This window comes from Sceloporus occidentalis, unplaced genomic scaffold (assembly GCF_023333645.1).
Source record: "Sceloporus occidentalis isolate IW3139 unplaced genomic scaffold, rSceOcc1.0.p SCAF_13, whole genome shotgun sequence".
In the NCBI taxonomy this organism is placed as follows: domain Eukaryota; kingdom Metazoa; phylum Chordata; class Lepidosauria; order Squamata; family Phrynosomatidae; genus Sceloporus; species Sceloporus occidentalis.
Genome location: NW_028316993.1, coordinates 248,861 through 271,275, shown reverse-complemented (window position 1 = coordinate 271,275; position 22,415 = coordinate 248,861). Strand labels below are relative to the sequence as shown.

Below are 22,415 nucleotides of genomic sequence, written 5' to 3'. Positions count from 1 at the left end.
ACTACAAGAGAGATTGTACTCTGAGTTTTAGATCAAGCTTTAAGGGAGCTATTGAGATTGATGAAGCCTCTTTTCAAAATAGTGTCTTCTTGAATAGCTCATGGAAAGTTCAGATAAAAATCTAGAGCCCATTTGCACACCATTGATATGGAGGTCACTATCTGTTTTCTTCACCATGCCCACATTATTGTGCCATCTCTCTTGTTTTCCTGTTGCAGGAAGTTGGCCTTTGCACAATCTTTGCTTGCATGTGTGGGTGCAATATATTAAACTTAATCCAGTTGCCCAAGGGTCTGAGACCACACTTTGCATGGGTTTCTCCTTCATTTTCTCTGCTGCTCTTTAGAAGACTGATTTCCTAGCTTCCAGAGGCATGTGGATTGAGACTATGGACAGTCCCTCAATGAGATGGAAGGCCATGGCAGGATTCCTGGTGGTGATCTTTTTTACTCCAGGTAAGGATCATCAACCTTCTTCTTTAATAGCAAACTCAAGTGGTTGACAGCCAACTTAAGTGGACCCAAAATTGAAACAAGGGAGGGGAAGTTAAGGTGAAGCTGAGAAGGAAAGAAAAACCCAATGGAGACTAAAGTCAAGAAGCTCCCAATTTTGCAAATCGGCCATCTGAGTGTGGCTTGTAGCCGGGTTTTAGGTGGAATGAAGTTGGGCGGAGGCATGGGTGGCATTTTGCATGCGATAATACCCGACTGCATTAAGTAATCGAATCTAACCCAGGAGAGGTAAGTCAGGTTTATGTGGGGTGCGATGAATTCCTAAGTACCTTCTGATGTATGACCCCCATATCTGTGGGGGATACATTTCCAGTTATCACAGTGATCAAAGATCACTGATAATGGCAAGCACTGTATCTCATGAAAGTTGACTCTAGAGTCATGTTGAAGAGTCTCCAAATGCCTAGAGAGACTCCCTCATCTCAGATGCTGGTAAGTGAAATTAGGTTTACCAGACCCAAGGATATGGGGGTCCAATTATACATCCAGAATATTATTTTGGTGTTTTTATGTGTGTGTTTTTCAGGAACTTCAGCCTTGGTATGCTATCAGTCCGTTTACTTTCATCAGTTTAACTCTCAGGGCAACCTCCTGACCGAAATAGACTCCCCTGGTGAAAATGTCACCTGTTCTCCTGCTGACCATGCTTGCATAGATGCACAGTTGAAACTCAGCATAGGTAAGCTGAATTCAAATATTATTTCACTGAAAAGGGTTGTTTAGATTTTGGACCCAATAAATCTGCTAGTTCTTTTTCATATTTAAGTCAGTTATCCATAAAGTAGAGAGTAGCGTGAATTGAAAGCACCAAGAAGACTTGCATATTACTTTCATCAGTTCATATTCCCTGTTAGAATTAGATGAACTCAAAGAAGATGGCTGAGTTCCTATATCACAATCCATGTTTTGTAACGTTTCAATTCTGTAGCTACATTGCATTGCAGAAATGCAACAATATCCTGTTAGTGAATTGTGAAGAGGCACATCTGAGCACTGGCAAAAGTGCTGCAACACACATCAGGTACTTCTGATGCACATGAGGAGCTCCTGTTATGCTCCAGCATTTCCTAGATGGTGTCCAGCATGTAAGGGAATGTCCCAATGTCTATCAGTGTCTGCAGTGCATTGGGCGATGGTACATCAGTCGTTGCCATTGTGCAATGGGTGCCTCTATGCTGTAATGCCATGGCAGCCCCTAGGAGAACATGAACATTGTGAAACTACCCTGTTTACTTTTGTGCACATGTAAAGCCATTTATGAAGATGCAAGTCCCAAGCAGAATGCCAGGGGACATTTGTGATCCATTCAAAACCCAGGGGATTCGATTGTAATAAAAGTTGACAAACTCCCATTGATTCAGTGGGTCTGTTCTGTCCCAGGCCCATGTTTTTAACTCTTAGGTATGGCAGGTATCACAACCTCCATCCTATTAGTTAATCCCAACTTGAATCAATTGCTGAATAGTGAGTTAACACGCTGAATAAAATCCTCTTGACTCTAGCTGGGACTAACAGTTGGATATTGGCCACTGTAATTTAACCTTATGTGCTTTGTCATTGTTTGGAGTCTCTTTATGGATACAGTTCATTGATATTATAAAATCAGTTAATTAAGTCAGGTTTCCAGCTTGAGACAATTTTGCCAAAGTGAGGCCTTGGAAGCACCCTGCTACCTAAGTGACCTCTTGTTTGTACATTTTCAGTCAGCCACATTGTGGTTGTGAGGTACAGAGGTTGCACCACCACCAAGGACCCTCATGATGGAAATAAGTCAACCACTTCTGATGATGGGAACTTTGCCATCCAGTACGATGTGACCTGCTGTTCCAAAGACCTTTGCAATGCGGGAACAGCTACTGAAGCAGCACCTGACATGACCAAATGGGCTCCAGGTAAAAAGAGAGAAAAGTGAGAATATATGTTTCACTTATACAAGATCTAGACTATCTTAAAGACTGTATCTCCCCCCATGAGCCAACCCCAGTTCTAAGACCTTAAGGAGAGAGCTTTCTCTCAATTCCATCACCTTCACAGGCAGAGTGATCCTTTTCAATGGCTGCGCATGGACTGTGGAAGTCCAGTTAGCATCTTCTCTCCTCTCTTTTGACCTTTTTGTTTAGTCAGACATTTGATTTATTTTAATCATATGGTGGAATAGTGTTTAAAATTGCACCCTTTTCTCTTTCTTTGTGCATTTGAAATGCAATGCATTTTTGTATTTGTGGTTCAAAACTGTTTTTAGCTATGTGTTTTTAACTGAACTGATTTTTTAAAATCTTGTGCATAGTACATTTTAAAAAAATTAAACTGTTATATTAAATTTTATATACTGCCTGGGATCCCTTGGCAGGAGAAAGGTGGGATATACATTGAATAAATAAATATAGGGAAGTTTGCTTATTATTCCATTTCTTTTTCTAAGCAATGGTTTCCATATCACTAATAGCTGTGATAAGCAAAAATGCAGCAGGTGCTTCTGAAGCACTTTAATTCCTCAATCCTGCCCTGATGCTGTTCCAGTTTCCCTTTGCTCTTCCTATCCCCATACAGACAGGCCAAAATAAAGCTGCTTCAGGTCACTTTGGAGGTATGCTGTTTCAATGATGCATGCCTCCTAAGAGTCGGGAAGCTGCGCCAAATCCGCACTCTAGTCCTTAGGACTGGATCGTGGCTTTGGCACGGCTTCCGGACTCTTAGTACGCATACATCATTGAAACAGCATACCTCCAAAGTGACCCGAAGCAGCTATGGGGCCAACCTCTCCACATCTGTGCTCATTTAGCCTTTCCCCACATTCACTGTCTAACAAATGGAAGCAAAATCCCCCCCTTTCTCTCTTTGAATTCTTTGGAGAGTTTCAAAGCCCTGCAGATGAAAGCACTATGTGAAGCTGCCTAAAAGCTTTTAGCGGAAATGAATCTCTCTGCTTGGAGCTTTGTCTCTCTTGGATAGGGAAGGATTGACACCTAGCTGCTAAAGATGGTACTACAGGTTACAGAGAGATGTTAATAGACAATAGTTGCCTCTCAATTTCTCTGGTTTCCCTTTTGTGGATGTGATGCTCTCTCTTGCAATCTCTAGGTCCTCCAGTGCAATTCTGAAGCCAATTTTGGTAAAATTCCTCATGCTGGAGGGTCTTGAGATTCCTAAAGACATGCTTTCTCCTGTTTTATTTATATATAGTTATAGTCATGGTTTTTTCACTTTCATGGCGGAGGTGGTGCCCTTAACACACAGGAATGTGGCGTGGCCGACTGCAGTGTTAATGAATCTAGTTTAAGAACACAGCAGCATTCAAATGCATGTAAGCAGGGGGCCCATAGGATCCATGCCATGTGTCATGTGTCTAGATTTCATGGTCTTGGAGCTAGGGCAGAAAGATAGAAAATATACACAGAGATTGACACACAATGCCTTTTATTGTTTTATAGAAAAATCTAAACCAAGCAACCCTAGTCAGTGCTATTCTGGCCTCATCTTCCATGAGCATGAAACCACACTGGAGAGAGTGACATGCCACCAGGACTCTGATCAATGTTACCAAGGCATTGGCAACATCTCAACTGGTGGGTAGATGTGTCAAACCACAGAGTGCTTACACCACTCCTTTCCTAGTGTAATTGTAACTTTTAGAATTATTTTTATAGGCATGAGGTGGACTCACATGATGAGGAGGGGTTAATACATGGCCACGCCATACACGGGCTTGCTATATGCAGACTTGACACACGGTGCAGCACACAGGAACGTACCACCATTGAAAACAATGGGACCTGAGGACCCACAGTATTTATGTGTGTGTGTGTGGGGGGGGGGGTCAAGAACGGATCCCCCACATAAATCGAAGGTCCACTGTATGACATTATTCAAACACTGGCTTATGCTTTACCTCCTTTTGCTATATTCATATTGTTTGTTCTAGGAATGTAAATCTAATTATTTTGATTATTTTCTGAGAAATCTGAAAAGTAAAGAGTCACTTTTAAGCAGGGGCACAAATCATGTGATTTTCCCTATGTTGTTGGACTGTAACTCGTTCCATTCTTCACCATTGTCTTACTGGCTAAAATGGTGGGCGTTCCAGTCCACCACATTGGCCAAATGTTCCCCTACCTCTCATTTTTTTAAAAAGTATAAACTATGAAATCAAACCACTACTTCTGTTGAGCCTGGGAGTATAATTGTAACTAGTTATTTTGGAAAGCAATTTCTTAGATTCTCTGCTGGGTACATGTGTTGCCTTTTCTTCACAATTTTCCTCTTGATGAGTTAGACCTGTTTCCATCTGTCCTTCTAAATCTGCATTGCATTCTAGGATACTTTGGGCATGCCTTCTTGTCTAACAACATCATTCCCTTCTTTTCCTCCTCTATCTCATAGGACACCTCACCTCATTGATGTACATCAGAAGCTGCCATAGCACCTGCACTATTCCCCAGAGGCAGGTTTTTGGCCCGATAGAATTCAGCATCCAAGGTACCTGCTGCCATGGCAACTTTTGTAACAAGAAAGAAGATGCTGATCCAGTCCACAATAACAACACACGGGAAGCTGCCAATGACTCATATGTTGATGTTTCTGTCAATGACACCAATGATGATACTGGAGATGATTCCCTCTCGGAATCTGAGTATGATGACAGTGATGGTGGTGACAGTATCATGGGTACAGCATTTCCAACGCTTCATCCCAGGGCACAGGGTCCAATTTCTGACAGAGGAGTCATCCTTCCACTGAGTCCTCTGCTGATAGCTCTTGGAATAACACTCCTTGGGCTGTTGGGGTGAGAAATGGAGATTCCTGCAACTAGACTCCCAGGTTCTGTGTTCAAGTTTTGGAAGAGGTGGATTGTAGGAGAGAAGGAAAGGGCAGGTATAGACCTGGGAATAGATCTGGAGTTGGATCCATTTCCAGGCCTCTTTGGTTCTCTCCCATCTACCCAGACCCACCAACCAATTCTTAACATTGCTTGTGAATGATACACGGTCATCCATGGAAGCGCATGCCAAAGAACCCATGAATGAATAAAACAGGTATCTCACTTTGATACCTAGTTTGGATGTGATTTACGTTTTGTTTCACAGATGTCTTTGTAAGACCCTGGAACAGATGCCTGCAGAAAAAAATGAAACATAACCATAAGAACATTTAAACCAGTTTTGAGCCCAGAGAATTCTTGTTCAACAGAGGGGGATGTTGTTCCTCCAGTGCATTCTTCCATCATCATCTTCATCATCATTATTATTACTATTATTATTTCTAGAGAGGTCTGATGGTATTTCTTGTCCTCTCCTCAACCCTTACAACTTAACAGGGCTTCACATTTGCCTCACAGTCCTATCTGTTGTAATGGGAACAGGAATAACAAACAACAGCTCACAAGTCACAACCCTGAATTTGGGAAGGGCAAGGACCAGTGAAGACTTCTGTATCTTAGCAGCTTTCATTTAGTCTTGCGCAATCCTATTTTTGTTTTCTTATTATATATTTCTAGTTTTGCTCTTTCATTCCTGTAACACGTATTTCAAAACAGGATAAAAGCCTATGCCAACAAAAAGTGCTTTGCAGTATTTCACCAAATGGTTCGGAGCATATCACCAACTTGTAAAGGAAATGTGTGAAAAATAAAATAAAATGTTGCAGACCTAAACAGAGAGTGCATGTATGCTACACAACTCTATCAGTTTCACAGAATCACAGGTTCATAGAGTTGCAAGGGGCCACACAGGCCAATGAGTCCAACCCAGTGATGTCCAAACTCTGGCCCTCCAGTCGTTTTGGACTTCAGTTCCCAGAAGCCTGAGCCACCTTGGCCAATGGTCTGGGATGCTGGGAGCTGAAGTCCAAAACACCTCGAGGGCCAGAGTTTAGACATCACTGGTCCAACCCTTGGCTTAAGCCAGGAAGTTCAGTTAGAGTATCCCTAGCAGACACCACTTCTCAAGGTAATTGGTTCCATGGCTAAGTCACTCTTCACATCAAGAAATTGCTTCTAATGTTCATTTGAAATCTACCCTCCTGATGCTATTAGACCTGATCCTACCATCTGGAGCAACAGAGAAGAAGCTTGTACTCTTCTTTTTGTGACAGCTCTAGAGGTATCTAAAGAGTGCAACCATGTCACCTCTCAGTCTTTCCTTCACCAGGCTCTTTGTGCCAAGCTCCTTCATATCACTGCAACTGCCATGGCTCCATCCTACAGAATCCTAGGATGAGCTGGAGGAGCTACTTACAATTCTCTGCATGCCTAAACTACAAACTCCAGGATTTCATAGGATCAACTCATGATGCTTAAAGTATTGGTGCAAATGACATTTGAAATTCTAAATCAGGGCTGGGAAACATGAAGGTGGGATGAGCAACTAGCTTGGTACTTGTTAGCTCTCTTCAAATTTGGTTGGACTCCTCCAGCTCTTTATGACTCCCAATAAGGGTATATTGTGTGCTGTCAGTCTTCACCTATCATCTTATTTCAGATCATCGATGGAATGTGCCCTAAATCTATCAAACAGGTATCCACTTTGACATCTAGTTTAGATGTGATTTAGGTTTTGTTTTACTGACTTCTTTAACAGCCGCATGAATAGCATCCCCCAGAACAAAGTGAAGTCTCTCCATCAGAGCACTGAAACCACTTTCCAGCCCAGAGAATTATGTTACGTTTGATATTTCTCCTACTGCAAAGGGAGATGTTACATCGATAATGCTTTTCCTTGTCTTTTCAAGGAGGTGCCACTACTGAATTGGGCTAATGTCAACCCAAACATTAATAAAGCCATTTAAGGCACTGAATCTAATCTTGGGGATGGGGTCCAGCATTTTGAATAACTGCTTTAAAGTTTGGACTCAGCCTTGAATCGGATTTACCACCTCATTGATGTAGACACTCCCAGAGACCACTGCCCTTGTCTGAAATACTAATTCCTGAAAACCCTTTTTGTTTTTAAGTGCAGAAGTGCTCACCATCTTTTGTGCAACTGGTCTATACAATCCCGTGCGCAATTTTGAATGCATGCAGCCTGTCATACAAGAAAAGAACAATGTCTTCTGCTACGTCATTTGAAAAACAAAGAGCAGAAAATCCCTTCTGTGCTTCTGTTCACCCCATTTCTCTCCGTCCTGGACTCACTCAAGAAATCTGGGAAGTTACACAAGTTTTGCCGTGTCCTAAGGAAGCCTGTGAGCAAGACCAGGGATAGACTGAGTCATAGCTGGGCCCAGAAGGTGACAACAGGGCAAGGAAAAGATGCTATTTTTTAAAGTGTGAAGTAATAGGCTTAGCTATTGCTTGAGAGGGGGGTATTATTTTCCTCATAGGCTGTTTGTATTATACACATGTGCAAGTGCAATGTACATCTGTCTACATCTGTGAGGACTGAGGCTTTTGGTTGTTGTTATTGCAGATGTTGTTATTATTTTCCTCTACAGTAACCAAAGCCCTCGCAGGACTCACCATTTTGCTGTGACAGCCACCATAATTGCAGATCGGGTTATATGACTGTCATTCCCATTTGAAACCGGTTCCGATCCTACTTTGATTGATCTCTGTCATGGTAAAGCGAGGCCAATGCAAAAACCCTGGTTTTTCCAGACACTAGTTTCCTGGCGGTTCTTTTGACAATTGTAAAATATTTTAGTGTATTACAGAAACATGTAGAAATGTCTTGGGTGGTGGTGAAGATGGGCCTGCAATTTTCCAGTGTGGTGTCAATGACATTTAGGAACATATAGGACACGGCAGACTTGAAAGAGTTTATTTTCAGTATTATAAAAATAGTTTATTAACATAAATAGGGTTCATATATAAAACGATAACATGCCATCAAACCTCTGGACAGCAGAACTTAAGTGGATGGTGAAGGCATCCCTGAGTTTCTTGGCAGAATCTTCTTGTTTAACTCAGAAAGATTCTTTTCATCTTCTTGAGAGACGCATAGAGTGAAAGAGCCATTCCTCAATGCACTGCATGCCTTCAAGTTACCTGTCATGACCTGACCCCATGAATTTCACAGGGTTTTCTTAGGCATGAAATACACAGAGGTGGTTTTGCTAGTTGCTTCTTTGGAAACATAGCCTACAGCACCTGGTATTTGTTGGCGGTTTCCCATCCAAGTACTAACCGAGGCTGAACCTCCTCAGCTTCCAAAATCAGACAGGATCTGGTGCCTTTAGGGTATTTAGGCATTACCCAGATTTCAGAAAGACCGTTTGGTCCAATCTTTCTTGGTAGGGAGTTGTTTCTGCAAAGGAGTCCTTCATAGCAATAGAAAATAATAAATAATATGATAAGGTGCTTGTGTTTTTGCATATCTCTTCAGCAGAGTTAAAACTAATGGCATCAGGGAGGTGTCCAGCATCTCCGCCTTAATCTTGTAGCCTTTAATTATAATTTTCCAGCTTGGTAGCTGGTGGCTCATGTATGAGTGGGAAAACAAATCTGCTCCTGCTTTTAGCTTCAGCTTTAAAGGAGCTGTATGGGCTTGTCTACACCAGCTGGAAAATCCACATTTACTTTGTAGCCTTGGCACAGTTTCCTGGACTATGGTGACTCCAATAATGCCACATTCACTATGGTGAGATCAGAGAAATCTGGAAAATGATTATGACTATGTGACAATAACATGAGCTATAGCACAGAGTATTTCCAGCCACATGGCCATGTCTGCAATGCCGCTCCAAAGTTTCCAGCCAAATGCAAAGTAAGAGATGGTTCCGTTATCTCTTGAGTTTCAAAGAAAAGCCCTGCATTGCATGTGAATACTCAGAAATATCATGTGCACGGAGAGGAGCAGTTGTGGGGTGAATATGGGTTTTCCTGCCTTGAAAAGTAAGGGGCTTGACAGACAGACAGCTCTGCATCGCCCGTCTTTGCCCTGAGTTGGTGCTGCAGCAGCCACACGCTGCAGTTCCACCGCTCTGCCAAAAAGAAGCTGCCTAGAATGGCTTCTTGCAGTGCAGCAAGCAAGAAAGGGTGCCACCATGATGCCAATTCCTGCCTGTGACGTCTGGATGCTGTGTCACCATGGCGGCCCCTGTGTGGATGTAAGGCTGCCATGATGGCACCACCGCTGTGTGCTAGGGTTTGGGAGCATGCGGTTCTGCATGCTCCCAAACTCTAATTTTGAATCGAGTACGGTGCTTCCCGCACGTCTGTACTGGGCCTAAGTTTTGAACAATATAAGGAATCATGACTCATTACACCACTAAAGTATCTTCACTCATACTTGCCATGTTACTTTAGAAATGTAATTTTGTCCTACTCCTGTGACTTGGAGTAGTAACTAGTCATGGACAGCATGTTACTTCCAAGCTGTGCTCTTCTCCCCAACGTTTTCAGAGTGGCTGCACATCCTCAGTGGTGCGAGAAATGTGCTCTGTATATACTCAGAGGATCTCCTTTGTTACAGCCTGCAGTCTTTCACAGCTGTGTGTTAAGATAGAGGATTATGGAGAGAAGTTCCAGCTCTGAGTCCAGCTTAGTCCTGGTCCAGACTGAGTCCGGATCTTAGCACTCGAGGTCAAGAGCTCCCTGAGGAGAGAAGAAAAGCAACAGAGAGCAGTAGAGCTGTGGAGAGCAAAATCTGTTGGGCTTGGGCTGTGGGCGCAGCTTGACTCCTTGGAGATGGTTTCAGCGTCCCATCCACAATCCAATTGTTGCAGAAGCTACCGGTGCAGCAGCGGCTGTGAATGGCACCCAGGTTCTTGTAGACAGAAGTGTAGGGACTGTTGCACCAGGAAGGGGATGCACAACCCTTGACAACAGAGTTTTCTCCTGAGGTACCTGAAGAAGGAAAAGAGCAGAGATAGGAGTAGTAGGTCAGATACTATACTGTCTCACCTTTGGTTCACTGGTTCTCCAAATGATTTTTGATCTGTTTTAAAATTACGTTTTAATATATATTGCATTGTACCTCAATCTGGGAACCCTGGGGTCGGAAAAGTGATAAATACAAGCAGTTAAACGAGGGGTTAATTAATTTAATTAATGTATTGCTGTTATCATTTTGATTAATTAATTTTAATTATCCAGTTACTTTTTTTTATCAGCTTGCATTTCATCCTGGCTTCAAAGCAGGAGCTTTTCTTTCACCAAAGTCAACATGTTAAATGTAGGCCATCGGCTTCTTAGTAGGCTTGTAAAAATTTGTACAACTTTATTTACCATGCTGCCATGCTCACATCCTTTGACCTCATTCTACAGAGTGAAACCCATCCATGGGAACTGATTTTAGGATGAGGGGACTTGGGTCAATTTAAAGGGTGATTATTGTTGTTGTCAATTGCTCTCAAGGCAACTTTATGGTAACCCTATAAATGGGAGTCCTCCAAGACACCCAATCATCCATAGCCCTGCTCAGGACTAGCAAAACTGGGCCATGGTTTCTTTGAGTCTATCCACCTATGATTCAATCTTCCCCTCATTTCCTGATGTATCCAAAGTATAATGTCATTTTGGCTTCTAGGGTTGATATGCTCTCAAATCCACTGATCTGTGTTTTTGGCAGTCTTTGGTATCCCCAGAACTCTTCCCCAGAACCACATTTCAGATGAGTTGATTCTTCCTCCTGTTCAGCTTTCTTCATTGTCCACCTTTCATAATCATTCATAGACATACTCACCATGAATTCCTGAAGCTTCTAAGCACTGGGTCATGGGACCCTGGCACTGTATCTTGGTGACAGCTTCTGGAGAGCAACCATGGGTGGCGTTCCCCTCGCAACTGAAGCATGTAACGCCATTCAGGGGTAGCGGGGTATTCTTGTAGTCTGCAAGTGGAAGGATTGAACACTCTCAGTCTGGGATGGTTGAAACTTCTGCTTTCCCTTGCTTTAAAAGCTTTGAAAACATATCTGAACTAGACAGTTTGAGCACTGTGATACCACTTTAACAGCCATGGGTTGCATCTGCACTGTAGAAATAATCCAGTTTGACACTACTTTATCTTCCATGGCTCAGCGCTATGGAATTCTGGGAACAGTAGTTTGTTGGGGCACCAACAACTCTGGTGCTCTGGGGCCCCAACAAAATATCATTCTTATAATAGCATTGACCCATAACAGTTTAAGTAGTGTCAACTTGGATTATTTCTGCAGTGCGGATGCAGCCTTAGTCTCAAAAGTGCTATAAAATCCCTTTGCGTATTGATTTATATATGGGTACATTGATTTAACAGCGGTGTAATCTGAGTGCTGGACTAAGACTTCAGGAAGCCAGGATTCAAATAACCTCCTCAGCCACAGAAGCCCACTGGGTGACCTATGGCAAGTTACACTCTCACAGCCCCTTAAACTCCAAACAACCACCCGATTGCCTTACCTTGCAAGTCACTGTTGCACCGGCTGGAGTTGCAGCATTTTATAAGGTGGAAACTATTCTGGTTCTGGAATCCCAGAGGCTGCGAGGCTTGGCAGTGAGAGAGTTGACCACAACCCTTGATGTGCTGTTCATCTTCAGGTAACTCTACCAATGGGGAGAAAACAGGGACTGTGAGTATATCCTTTGGGCTCTAGAGGGTGCCAATGCTAAACTCAATGCTGTTCAGGAACATTATACTCAACTGTTTATATCTTGGAGCAGGATTTTTAGAATGGCCTTCCTTGAAAGGTACATCTCACTCTGGCTGCATCTACACTGCAAAATTAATGCAGTTTAACACCGCTTTAACTAATATGGCACAATGCTATAAAATTCTTGTGCCACAGCAAACTACAAATCCCCAGGTTCCCTGTGCAGAAATGCTATATTTGCACAGAAAATTAACTGTAGTCGGGGGCCCACTAAATACAAAATTCACAGGTGGACTTTTCCTGTGAGAAAGGGTGGCTTTCTGCTGAGAAAATGCTGTTTGCTGCACAAATATAACATATACACAAATACCTGAACTGCAAAGATTCTGTTCAGTCCAGGACTTGCCCCATCAGAGTTTCCCAACAATTGTGAAATACGTTTTCCAACCATTTTTGATTATTTAAAAAAAATTTATTTCCATTCCTAATTCTAAGTACCTCTCCAAACTATAAATGCCAGACCTTTTTGTGGGTTTGGGGGGCTATGTGGCCATGTTCTGGAAGAGTTTATTCCTGACATTTCGCCAGCATCTGTGCCTGGCATCTTCAGAGAATGCTAGCATGGAAGAGAGTGGGTATATAAATATTGTGTGACCCTGGATAAGGAGGAGTGATTCCCATGTTGATCTAAGTATGCTTATGTTGTTGATGGCAAGGCCTCAGGATGCAAGGATATACAAAAGAGGATAAGTGTCTGCTAACTGGTGATCATTGTCTGCTGGGAAAGCCCCTGACCCTGGGTGGTTTCCCATTTGCATTTGCTGAGTGCTGATTTTGCTGTTTTGCAGGACTGTAGCCAGACTTTGTTTACTTGAAGGGTTTTGAGAACACTGAAATTCTGGACCAACAACCATCAGGTCAGAATGTACAGGGAAGCCATTGAAATCCACAAACACTTGGACAACTTCAACAGGAAAGAGGAAACCCTTGAAGTAAACAAAGTTTGGCTACCAGTCCTGCAAAATAACAAAACCAGCACTCAGCAAACGCAAATGAGAAACTACCCAGGGTCAGGGGCTTTCCCAGCAGACAATGATCACCAGGAATGGGACCGAGCTGAATGGTCCTGTGCCTGACTGCTGTTCTCTCTCTGAAAAGCCACAGCAGTGGTAGTTGGCATGCACCAGCTGTTGTGACCAAGACTATATTTTGCATTGGAGAATTAATGCAGTTTAATACTACTTTAACTGCCATAGTTCAGTACTATCTGGAATTCTGGCATAGTGGTTTGAACGTTGGACTACAACTCTGAAGACCAGGGTTCAATTCCCCATTTGACCATGAAACATGGTAGGTGACACTGGGCAAGTCAGACTCTCTCGGCCTCAGAGGAAAACAATGGCAAACCTCCCCTAAACAAATCTTGCCAACCCCCCCCCCCCCCCGCCAAAGAAAACATGATAGGTTTGCCTTAGGGTCACCATAAGTTGGAAATGACTTGAAGGGACACAGCAGCAACAACAAGATACTGAGCCTTCTGTCAGAGAGCTCCACACTGTAAAACCCCAGGATTCTGTAGGATGGAGCCATGACAGTGAAAGCAGTGTCAAACTGCACTAATTCTGCAGTGTTACAGCAGCTCAAGGCATGCTTGGCTGCTCTTCTCTCCCTCAAAGGCCCTAACAGTGGCAGCTGTAACATAGGAAGAAAGGCAGACAGTTGGACAGCATTACACAAGTTCACCTGTGGATGTAGTAAAGGATGTGATTTCCACACAGTCTTCCTCAAGCCGGGCACAGCTCATTAACATTAGGCTGGTGTTGTAACAGGTCTTATCTGCCGTGGTACAGGAATAGCAATCCTTGGTACGTCTATGATGACCCCGAGCCACAAGGACATCCACTACTGCAAAGGGAGGAAAACCAAGGGGTGGGAAGGGATTTGAATGGCTTAAAAATGCCTGAATTAAGACCTGGGCTTTTAAATACATGTGTATGCCTATGAATACAAACAATGGTCCAGAAGAGAAATCCTGTTGTTAGTCTTGGCTAGCATATACCAATTCAATTAATGGGATTTAATTGACTGAATAGGTCTGCTCTAGTTGTGGCTAACCAACAGAATGCCAACCTTGGTTGTGAAATGATGCATGATGCCTTGGAAGAATCAATCAATCAATCAATCAATCAATCTTTATCAATTATCATGCCCTATGAGGAGCAGCTTAGGGAGCTGGGTATGTTTAGCCTGAGAAAGAGAAGGCTAAGAAGTGACATGACAGCCAAGTTTACATATCAGAAGAGATGTCATATTGAGGATGGAGCAAGCTTGTTTTGTGCAGCTCCAGGGACTAGAACACAAGGCAATGGATACAAACTACAGGAAAAGAGATTCCACCTCAACATTAGGAAGGACTTCCTGATGGTAAGAGCTGTTCAACAGAAGAAGATGATGCCTCAGAGTGTTATGGAATCTCCATCATGGAGGTTCATGAAGCTTTTTGTGAGGGCAGGGCTTCAAACAATTACTTTTTGGGACTATACTCCCAAAGTTGTCCTTCTGTCTGGGTAATTCTGGAAACTGTAGTCCATAAAGTAACTTTTTCAGGCTTTGGCATTAATAGGCCTGGGAGCAAAGGGCCAATGCCCCTCCTATGATCTACCTAACAGTGCAATGGCTTCCATTTTGAAAATAAAGTTATATATATCAGGAGTTCCCAGTATTAAATCTAAGCTCAATGTATAGTTTGGCAAAAACCCCTTGGCATTGCTATGGACTAACCATTTGGTGATATCTTGTTGCAGAGCTCAGTGTCGCAGTACTCCTCTGCCAGAAATACAACTTGGTTGCCAGAGAAATGTGAGATGGAATTGTTTGGTTTCCCACTGATGTCACAGCCCTTCAGGAAGTAAGTGGAGATCTTAGGTCCTGCAGGCAGAGGGAAGGAAGGAATGAAAACAAAGGAAGATGCAACATTCTTGGACGCACAGTTACAGCAACACCACAACTCACACTAACACTCACATGCAGATATGACATAATAAAATTAGCTCCCATTCCTTAGGATATAAGTAGGCTATCATCACACATAACAATATATATGCATTTAGTATGGCAAAGGTCCTTTTCCCAAAATAAAATTCATAACCACTTGCAAACATACCCTCCAACTGTCCTGATTTGGCAGGGACAGTCCCAATTCTTCTTCTTCTTAAGTCATAATTCTAATTGAATGTGGCAATGGCCTCATTTTAAACTCCCTCCATATTACACCATTTAATTCCAGAGGACTTGTAGTGTCAAAATTAGATTTTCTAAGCTGTGATCTCCAGTTCCTTTGGAAAAAGTGCCATAGACGGGTAATAAAACAAGTAATTGGACAGTGTGGAGCAATATGTCCCTTTGTCTGTCCTTCCTCCATCTCCTCCATGCTAATTTTATTGTGCAAACCTGAGTTTTATTATTACAAGAATAGGGGAAAGTCCTCCCACCACACTTTTGCCAAACTTCTGTAAGCCCTCAGATGTAGAAGGAACTACCAAGTGTCTTCCATTCTGCCTAAACCATCAGAAAAAACCCTATTAGACTACCAAGACCTCTTTCCCAACTCACGCGATATTACAGTCATGACAGTAGTGCTGCACTGTTCCTGATGCTCTTCACAGACCTCTGTTTCCAAGCAATCTCTGTCTCCATCACAAGAATAGCACTGGAAGCCAGCAACTGTAAGAAGAGATTGGAAAGAGAATTTATTAGCAAGCAGGGTTAGTCAAAGCAGATTACCCCTTTTGCACAGAATAAACTTTAAAACCCATCTTGATTTTTACTGAGTTTGTTCAACAGTTTCCCCCCTTACCTTTGCAGTATCACTTTGGGCAGTGTTTCATGCATGTTTGTCTATTGGCGGTAAGTTGTGATAGTCTATTTAGCTCTGCATAGATTCCTAGAGCCAGTGTGGTGTAATGGATTGAGTGCTGGACTATAACTCTGGAGATCAGGGTTGAATTCCCCGCTCAGCCATGGAACTGCACCAGGGGACTTTGGGCAAGTTACACACTCTCAGCCCCAGAAAATCCCATGATAGGTTCACCTTAGGGTTGCCATACATCATAAATAACTCGAAGGCACACAACAAGCATATATTCCTACTCATATGTTATCTATATTGACTACTTACATTATCTTCATGTATATTATTATTGCATTCTTTATCTAGGAATAGCAATAGAAATAGCAGCCTATGGAAAGATGCAAGAATGAGTGGACCTTGGAGTCTCTTGGATCGAACTCATAAGCTTGTATCTGTGAATGGCTGTAGTACTGGAATTTAACCACTGTGCCACCAGGGCTCCCTAATCTATGTTTTTGTGTCTTTTGTGGTTTATGAGACTTCTAAATACCCCTTTCTAAATTGCAAAGCCCAAGATTTCATAAGATTTCATAGGATGTTGCCATGGCAGTTAAAGTGAAAATCACAGCAGCATTAATTATATGGTGGAAAAAATCCCTGGGCATAGTCTTCTAGGGCTCCCAGGTCAGGACTACGCCAGGCCCCGAGATTTTAGGGCCAAAACCTGAAACCTAGGGATGATCTCTTGTGGTGTCAGAGAAAGCACAGGGTCTTGCTGCTGTTACAAAGATGATGCTACAAGAGGCGGCTCCTGGTGATGCCATTAGGCATGATTCGCTAAGCATCAACCTTTGTGTGCCAAATTATGCTGTTTAATTTTGAAATACCCTCCCAGTTCAACAAAGACATCCTCAATTCAAGACAGTGCTCTCACCCTGAGATTCCTCACCTGCACCCTGTGAACTGGAAAAGAAGATCCAGTCCTTGATCTGGCAACCCTATAGTCTCCTGACCTCCTGGCTACACTTTATGTGTCTCCATTCAATTCATTGTGGGTAAAGTGTTCCTCAAGACTGTTTTTGTGGCCCTCTATTCCTTCCTAAACTATTCTTTTTCTACACCACCCCCCCCCCCCCCCAAAAAAGTGAGCTGACTCTTCTAAAAGCCCTAGGAGCAGCATTTTACCTTTTTAAATGGTTTCAGACCCTATCTACCACTTTAATAAGAGAAAGGAACTTCTGGCCATTTCATGGGGTGAGCATGTTTGTTCATTTTTGTCACTTTTAGTGGCCTCTGTAGGAACCCAGAAGCAAAGAATTGGCCCCTAGATCTATTTCAGTTACACACACACACACACACACACACACACACACCAATTTCAATGACAGCAATGATTTCTAAATGTAGGGCATGCCAGTTTTATGTAACTCCATATCCTTTTTTGTTGTTGTTGTTGCCCCTGATGTATTTCCTCTTCTTCTTTTACGGGCAATGTGGAAATGTGCATTCTGTGTGACAGACACAAGGACTTACACAGAACCGTATCATGGGCTTAGAAGGGTTATTGTTTCATAACTCCAGCTACTGCCACACTACAGAAATAATCCAATTTGACACCAGTTTAACGGTCATAGGTTCATCCAATGGAATGCTGGGATTTGCAGTTTGTTGTGGCACCAGAGCTCTCAGGCAGAGAAGGCTAAATATCTCAGAAAACTACAAATCCTATCATTCCATAACACTGACCTATGGCAATTAATGTGGTGTCAAACTGCATTCATTCTGCAGTGTGGCAGCCGCCTCCATCTCAAGAGGGTAATGATGACATGGAGAACCAGATACCTTCATGGATATTGATGTCACTGTAGGGATTTTGTATTGCACATTGTAAAATTTTTGCTTGTTTTGTACTCACATGAATGAAATTTTCCCAACGTTTTCTCCCCACTTTTTCACTTTTCTTCTGATTTTTCACATTCTGGGACCTTTTCCTACAAAATTTCCATGGCGATATTCTCATATAAAAAGCCATGGCCTGAATCCTATTCATAATTCCAGTTTGGTGAAACCCATAGCACTTATGCCACTAGGCTGGTCATGTATGCAGACACAGCTGGGTGGGTTTTTTCAAGCTTTAGGCCATTCTCTTATGGTCCTAAGAGGGTTTCCTCTCTCCAGAATAAGGTGGGAGAGAAGCAATGGAAAAGCTATGGCCAATACAACATTAATGTAACAAGTGAATACAATGGGCCCTTGGTATCCACTAAGGTTTGATGCCAGGATCCCTACCAAAATTCATGGATGCTCAAGTCCCGTTATATACAATGGGGTAGTGAAATTGGCGTCCCTTATATAAAATGGTAAAATCAAGCTCCAAATAATGAGAATGATGTCAAGGGCTTCTGTCTGGCAGAGTATCTCTTCTGCAGTGTACTTAATGTGAATGATTCATGTAACCTTGATAATAAGCAAAGGAGCCAAGTTTCCTGAATCTCTCATGTGCTCAGATACTGGTCCCATTTTGAGCCAAGGCCTTCATCTCATAACAAGGGGCAAGCACCAAGGGAAAAGTCACATCACCCAAACCGGCCTTCAGTAGTGGGTTCTCAAATGTCCAGCTTCGGGTTTGAGTAGCCCCATAGCTGAAAGCCTTACCAGGCAGTAACTGCTGGGGTTACAAGCAACCGTTTTAAATTTTCCACTGTCTCCTGAGACGACACATTGAGGGACATTTTAAATCATAGATCTCAACCTCAGCTCCCCGGTGTGCATGAGTGAAGCCGCAGGGTAGGCAATGTGGAAATGTACATTCTGTGTTGGCAGGTCCTTACTGAGCCTTGGCGTTTGCCCAAGAATAACATATTGTGGTGGTGGGCCAGGGTAGGACCACAGAATCCAAAAGTATTGATCCCTATATCCTTATTTCTGCTTTTAGCACTAGACAGTATTCTCATCTCAGAACCAAAGGCTCCTGGCTTCCTCCCTATCATCATGGATGGGATTTCTCAACTTAGTTCAAGTAAGGATTTTAGTGTAAGTGTTTAACTTAAATTTCAAATGGCAGTTTAATGGAAGCTTAATAGTTAATAGTTTCTTCCATTAATGTAATGGCATCAGATTTTAACTTATTAATGATTGACTTTGATGCATTCGTTGTTTTATATTAACTGTGCAATCTCTGTCCTCCTTCTTTGGCCATGATCCAGTTATGTAGTTCAGTATCTGATGCCAGCAGAACCATGATTTACCTCCTCTTTCCAACTCACTGCAGCACTCTGGGATGCCAAAACACTGTCCTACTGGATCTCCAAACCCTCTAGATGAATTTTTTGGGGTATAAGGCATAACTGCTTCATTAATATAAAAATCTTGATGCATTTTGGATGCTTCCATAATGCAATATTCCTAAAGGTTTGGGTGAATGCGTTATATTTCATAAATGTGGACATCTAAGTGGTGGTCCCAATTCTATGGAGCTTCCTCCCTATTGACCCATTTGTACAGAGATGCTTTCAAGATCCTTCTCATTGATACCCTGCTTTAACTAAGATAATAATGTGTGTGTGTTTATGGATATTTCAGAGAAGCTTTTTGGTATGCTTGTAATGTGGGTTTTACATAGAGCTTGGAAAGGGTCCCTTTTGGACTACAGCTCCCCAAAACCTTAGCCGAACGGGGGATCTTTGCATCTTTTCTTACTCTTGAATGTTTCTACATTGTCTTGTGATGTTTTAGTCCTAACAGCAACTTTAAAAATTGCTAGCTAGCTAAAATGAGAAAAGAAACCAGTATTTTAGCTGGCGCATTGTTTCTATATATACCCCATGAATGTAATGCTAACAAGAATGGTAAAGGTCTGACTCAGATTGATCCCCAGCTACTTTCTCCTTTGTTTTCACGTGTGGAAGATCTGTGAAAGATTCACATCCTGTACTTACTCACTGCCTGTTCAGCTGGCTACAACTAAGCAGAGACAAGGAAAGAGTGGCTGCTCAGTAGTGTAACAGTAAAGGAATTATGAGTAAATCCATCAAAAGGGGTGGAGTGGGTACGTTCACTTGTCCATTCTTCCATGGCTTCAGTGAAGGAAAGCATGGAACTGCATGGACTGGCCCTTCCCACCATTGCTGGCATGGTCTGAAGTTACATTCTCATGATGGATAGCCATCTGATGTTCATCAGAGAGAGCCCACCACAAATACCACCTCCCACAAATGTATAGCTATAGACAGGTCAACTGGCTACTAGTAGGAGGCCTGTATTTCTTATAATAAGGAGGAAGGGAGGGAGAGGGGGAAAGGACTGTAGCAGAACCTTTTAGACTAGCTTTTAAAAATATTTTTGCATGGTTCTGCATCCACAGAAGTGGGTTCATATCCACAAAAGCTTATCTAAACATAAAAACCAGTTAGTCTTAAAAGTGCTGCCACATTCTCTCTCCCTGCTCCCTTCTTCCTTTTTATCCTGCAAGAGACTAATGCAGCTACTTTGAAAGCTATTTTTCCTTTTGTTTCATTGAAAGCTTTAAGACAAAATATTGGCAACATTTCTTTTGGGGACTACGATCTCCAGAATTTCCCAACCAGCATGGCTAAGCTAATGGCTCACGGAGGTACTCTGGGGGTTGGTGTCCCCGAAATAAACTTTACCAAGCAATTTTTAAAAATAAAGTGGGGTTTGCAACTTGCATTAACTAGTGGTCATAAATCCCAAGGCAAGATGCCTGTTATTCTGGTTTAATGAATCCAAGGAGTAATGTTGCATTCCTGCATGCAAGTTTTCTTGCTTATTGTTTGCCTTCAAGTTATTTCTGACTTATGGCGGCATAATGATTTGAGCATTGGACTATGACTCTGGAAGCTTGGGCTCGAATCCTCCTTGGACATGGACACCCACTGGGTGACCCTGAGCAAATCGCACTCTCTCAGCTTCAGAGGATGGCAAGGGCAAACCCCCTGTGAAATAAACTTGCCAAGAAAACCCCATGATACGTTTGCCTTAGGGTTGCCTTGGCTAAGTCCCACACGCTCAGCCTCAGTAAGCCACATGATGCATTTGTCTTGGGGTCACCATAAATTGACTTGAAGGTACACAACCACAACAAACCACAACAAAGGCAAACCTAGCTATTCACAGCATGTTTTGGGGAGGTCTGTTGAACCCCCTTGTTACCACCTTCTAGCCAAAAAATAACTAATTACTGGTAAACGTTATTTATCACTCTTTACTTCCAAGCTCTGGTACAATATATGACATTCACTAACATGAATTGCAAACTTCAGATTATCTCTAAAAACATGAGAAAGGGAGAGAATGATTATTTAATTAATCATATTGATCTTTCTAAAAGTGTTGTTAAGCAGGATTTGATCTAGGTTAACTGATCTCAGATATAAGCCATCATCAGTTCATTCTAGTTCTCGAGATTCCCCAACTGTGATCAAAAATAGCAATAGCAATAGCACTTTACATTTCTATACTACTTAACTAAACACTCTCTAAGCCATTTTTCATTTTTAAAAAGTTATGGCAGGAATGGGAGACTTTTGCCCCTCCAGCTGTGTGGCTGCACCACAACTCCCATCATCCCCACCCTTGCCATTTATGGAGGATGGGAGCTGCCATCCATCAACGTCTGAAGGCCTACAAGCTACCTATCACTGCTTTATGAATTACTGTTTCCACCAAGAATTAGGAATGGAACATCACTTGGCTGGACGTGATCTGCCTACTGCCAGCATGTCATTTTCTTCTTTACTAGACTGGCATTTCTTTTTTAAACTTGGTGGGAGAAAACCTAGGAAATGTTAGATTTAGTAGCCCTCCTCCCAACATCTCCCCAAACATTGACACACTGTCTATGAAGCCTCAGGACCCTCCAGAACCTAGGAAGATAACTTAGGACTTAGAATGGAGTGGAGATCTAACCACTAAACCCACTTCCCTTAACCATTTTAAAAGAACACACAGTACTCCTGCAGCCTTCCCCCAGATTTTGCCCTTGAGATGTGTTGGACTACAACTCCCATCTGGAAGGCACCAGGTTGGAGAGCCTTGTATTAATCATGCCTGTTGTATTCACTTTGTTGTTGTGTTCCTTCAAGTCATTTCCAACGTATGGTGAACCTAAGGCGAACCTTTTACAAGGTCTCTTGGGGCTGGAAGTGTGTGGGTTTCCATCGCTGAGCGGAGAATTGAACCTTGATCTCCAGAGTCATAATGCAGCACTGAAACCATTACACCAGGCTGGCTCACCACGACACTGCAGAGTCCCAAATAGCTTGCGCATAGAGATAATTTATAATAAGAAAATAACTTATAAAGTTTTTTTTCCTCTTTAACTTACTGTGAGGCACCGTCAAAAGCAAGGCAAGGCTGGTCCAGAAGAAGTCCATGTCCTTGGGATGTGACCTGGGGCTGGGCTGGGTGCGCATTTGTATCTAAAATGCACAGTCAGTCTAGAGATCCTGCTCGGTTTCTTCCTTCAGATAAGTGGAAATACTAGCCTTCACTCCTCTAGTGCTTATTCCCCTTTCAAATAAAGCT

General features: G+C 42.5%; 2 protein-coding genes across 3 annotated transcripts; one reads left to right on the top strand and one right to left on the bottom strand.

Moving 5' to 3' along the window:
• The first annotated feature begins 292 nt into the window (after positions 1-292).
• On the top strand, positions 293-6,156 carry LOC149304455 (ly6/PLAUR domain-containing protein 5-like). 2 transcript variants are annotated; one of them, XM_089478974.1, is made up of 5 exons: positions 293-455; positions 1,039-1,191; positions 2,216-2,404; positions 3,944-4,078; positions 4,893-6,156. In XM_089478974.1, the coding sequence occupies exons 1-5, from the start codon at positions 374-376 to the stop codon at positions 5,297-5,299; spliced, it is 966 nt and encodes a 321-aa protein (XP_089335100.1). In that variant the 5' UTR covers positions 293-373; the 3' UTR covers positions 5,300-6,156. The 2 variants fall into 2 exon arrangements, with proteins under 2 accessions (XP_089335100.1, XP_089335101.1); XM_089478975.1 differs by lacking the exon at positions 3,944-4,078.
• Positions 6,157-8,252: 2,096 nt separating this feature from the next.
• On the bottom strand, positions 8,253-22,413 carry LOC149304454 (urokinase plasminogen activator surface receptor-like). Its single transcript, XM_089478768.1, has 7 exons — positions 22,216-22,413; positions 15,632-15,742; positions 14,801-14,947; positions 13,763-13,924; positions 11,829-11,972; positions 11,132-11,278; positions 8,253-10,293 (listed from the first exon to the last, which is right to left on the bottom strand). The coding sequence occupies exons 1-7, from the start codon at positions 22,301-22,303 to the stop codon at positions 10,031-10,033; spliced, it is 1,062 nt and encodes a 353-aa protein (XP_089334894.1). The 5' UTR covers positions 22,304-22,413; the 3' UTR covers positions 8,253-10,030.
• Positions 22,414-22,415: the final 2 nt, after the last annotated feature.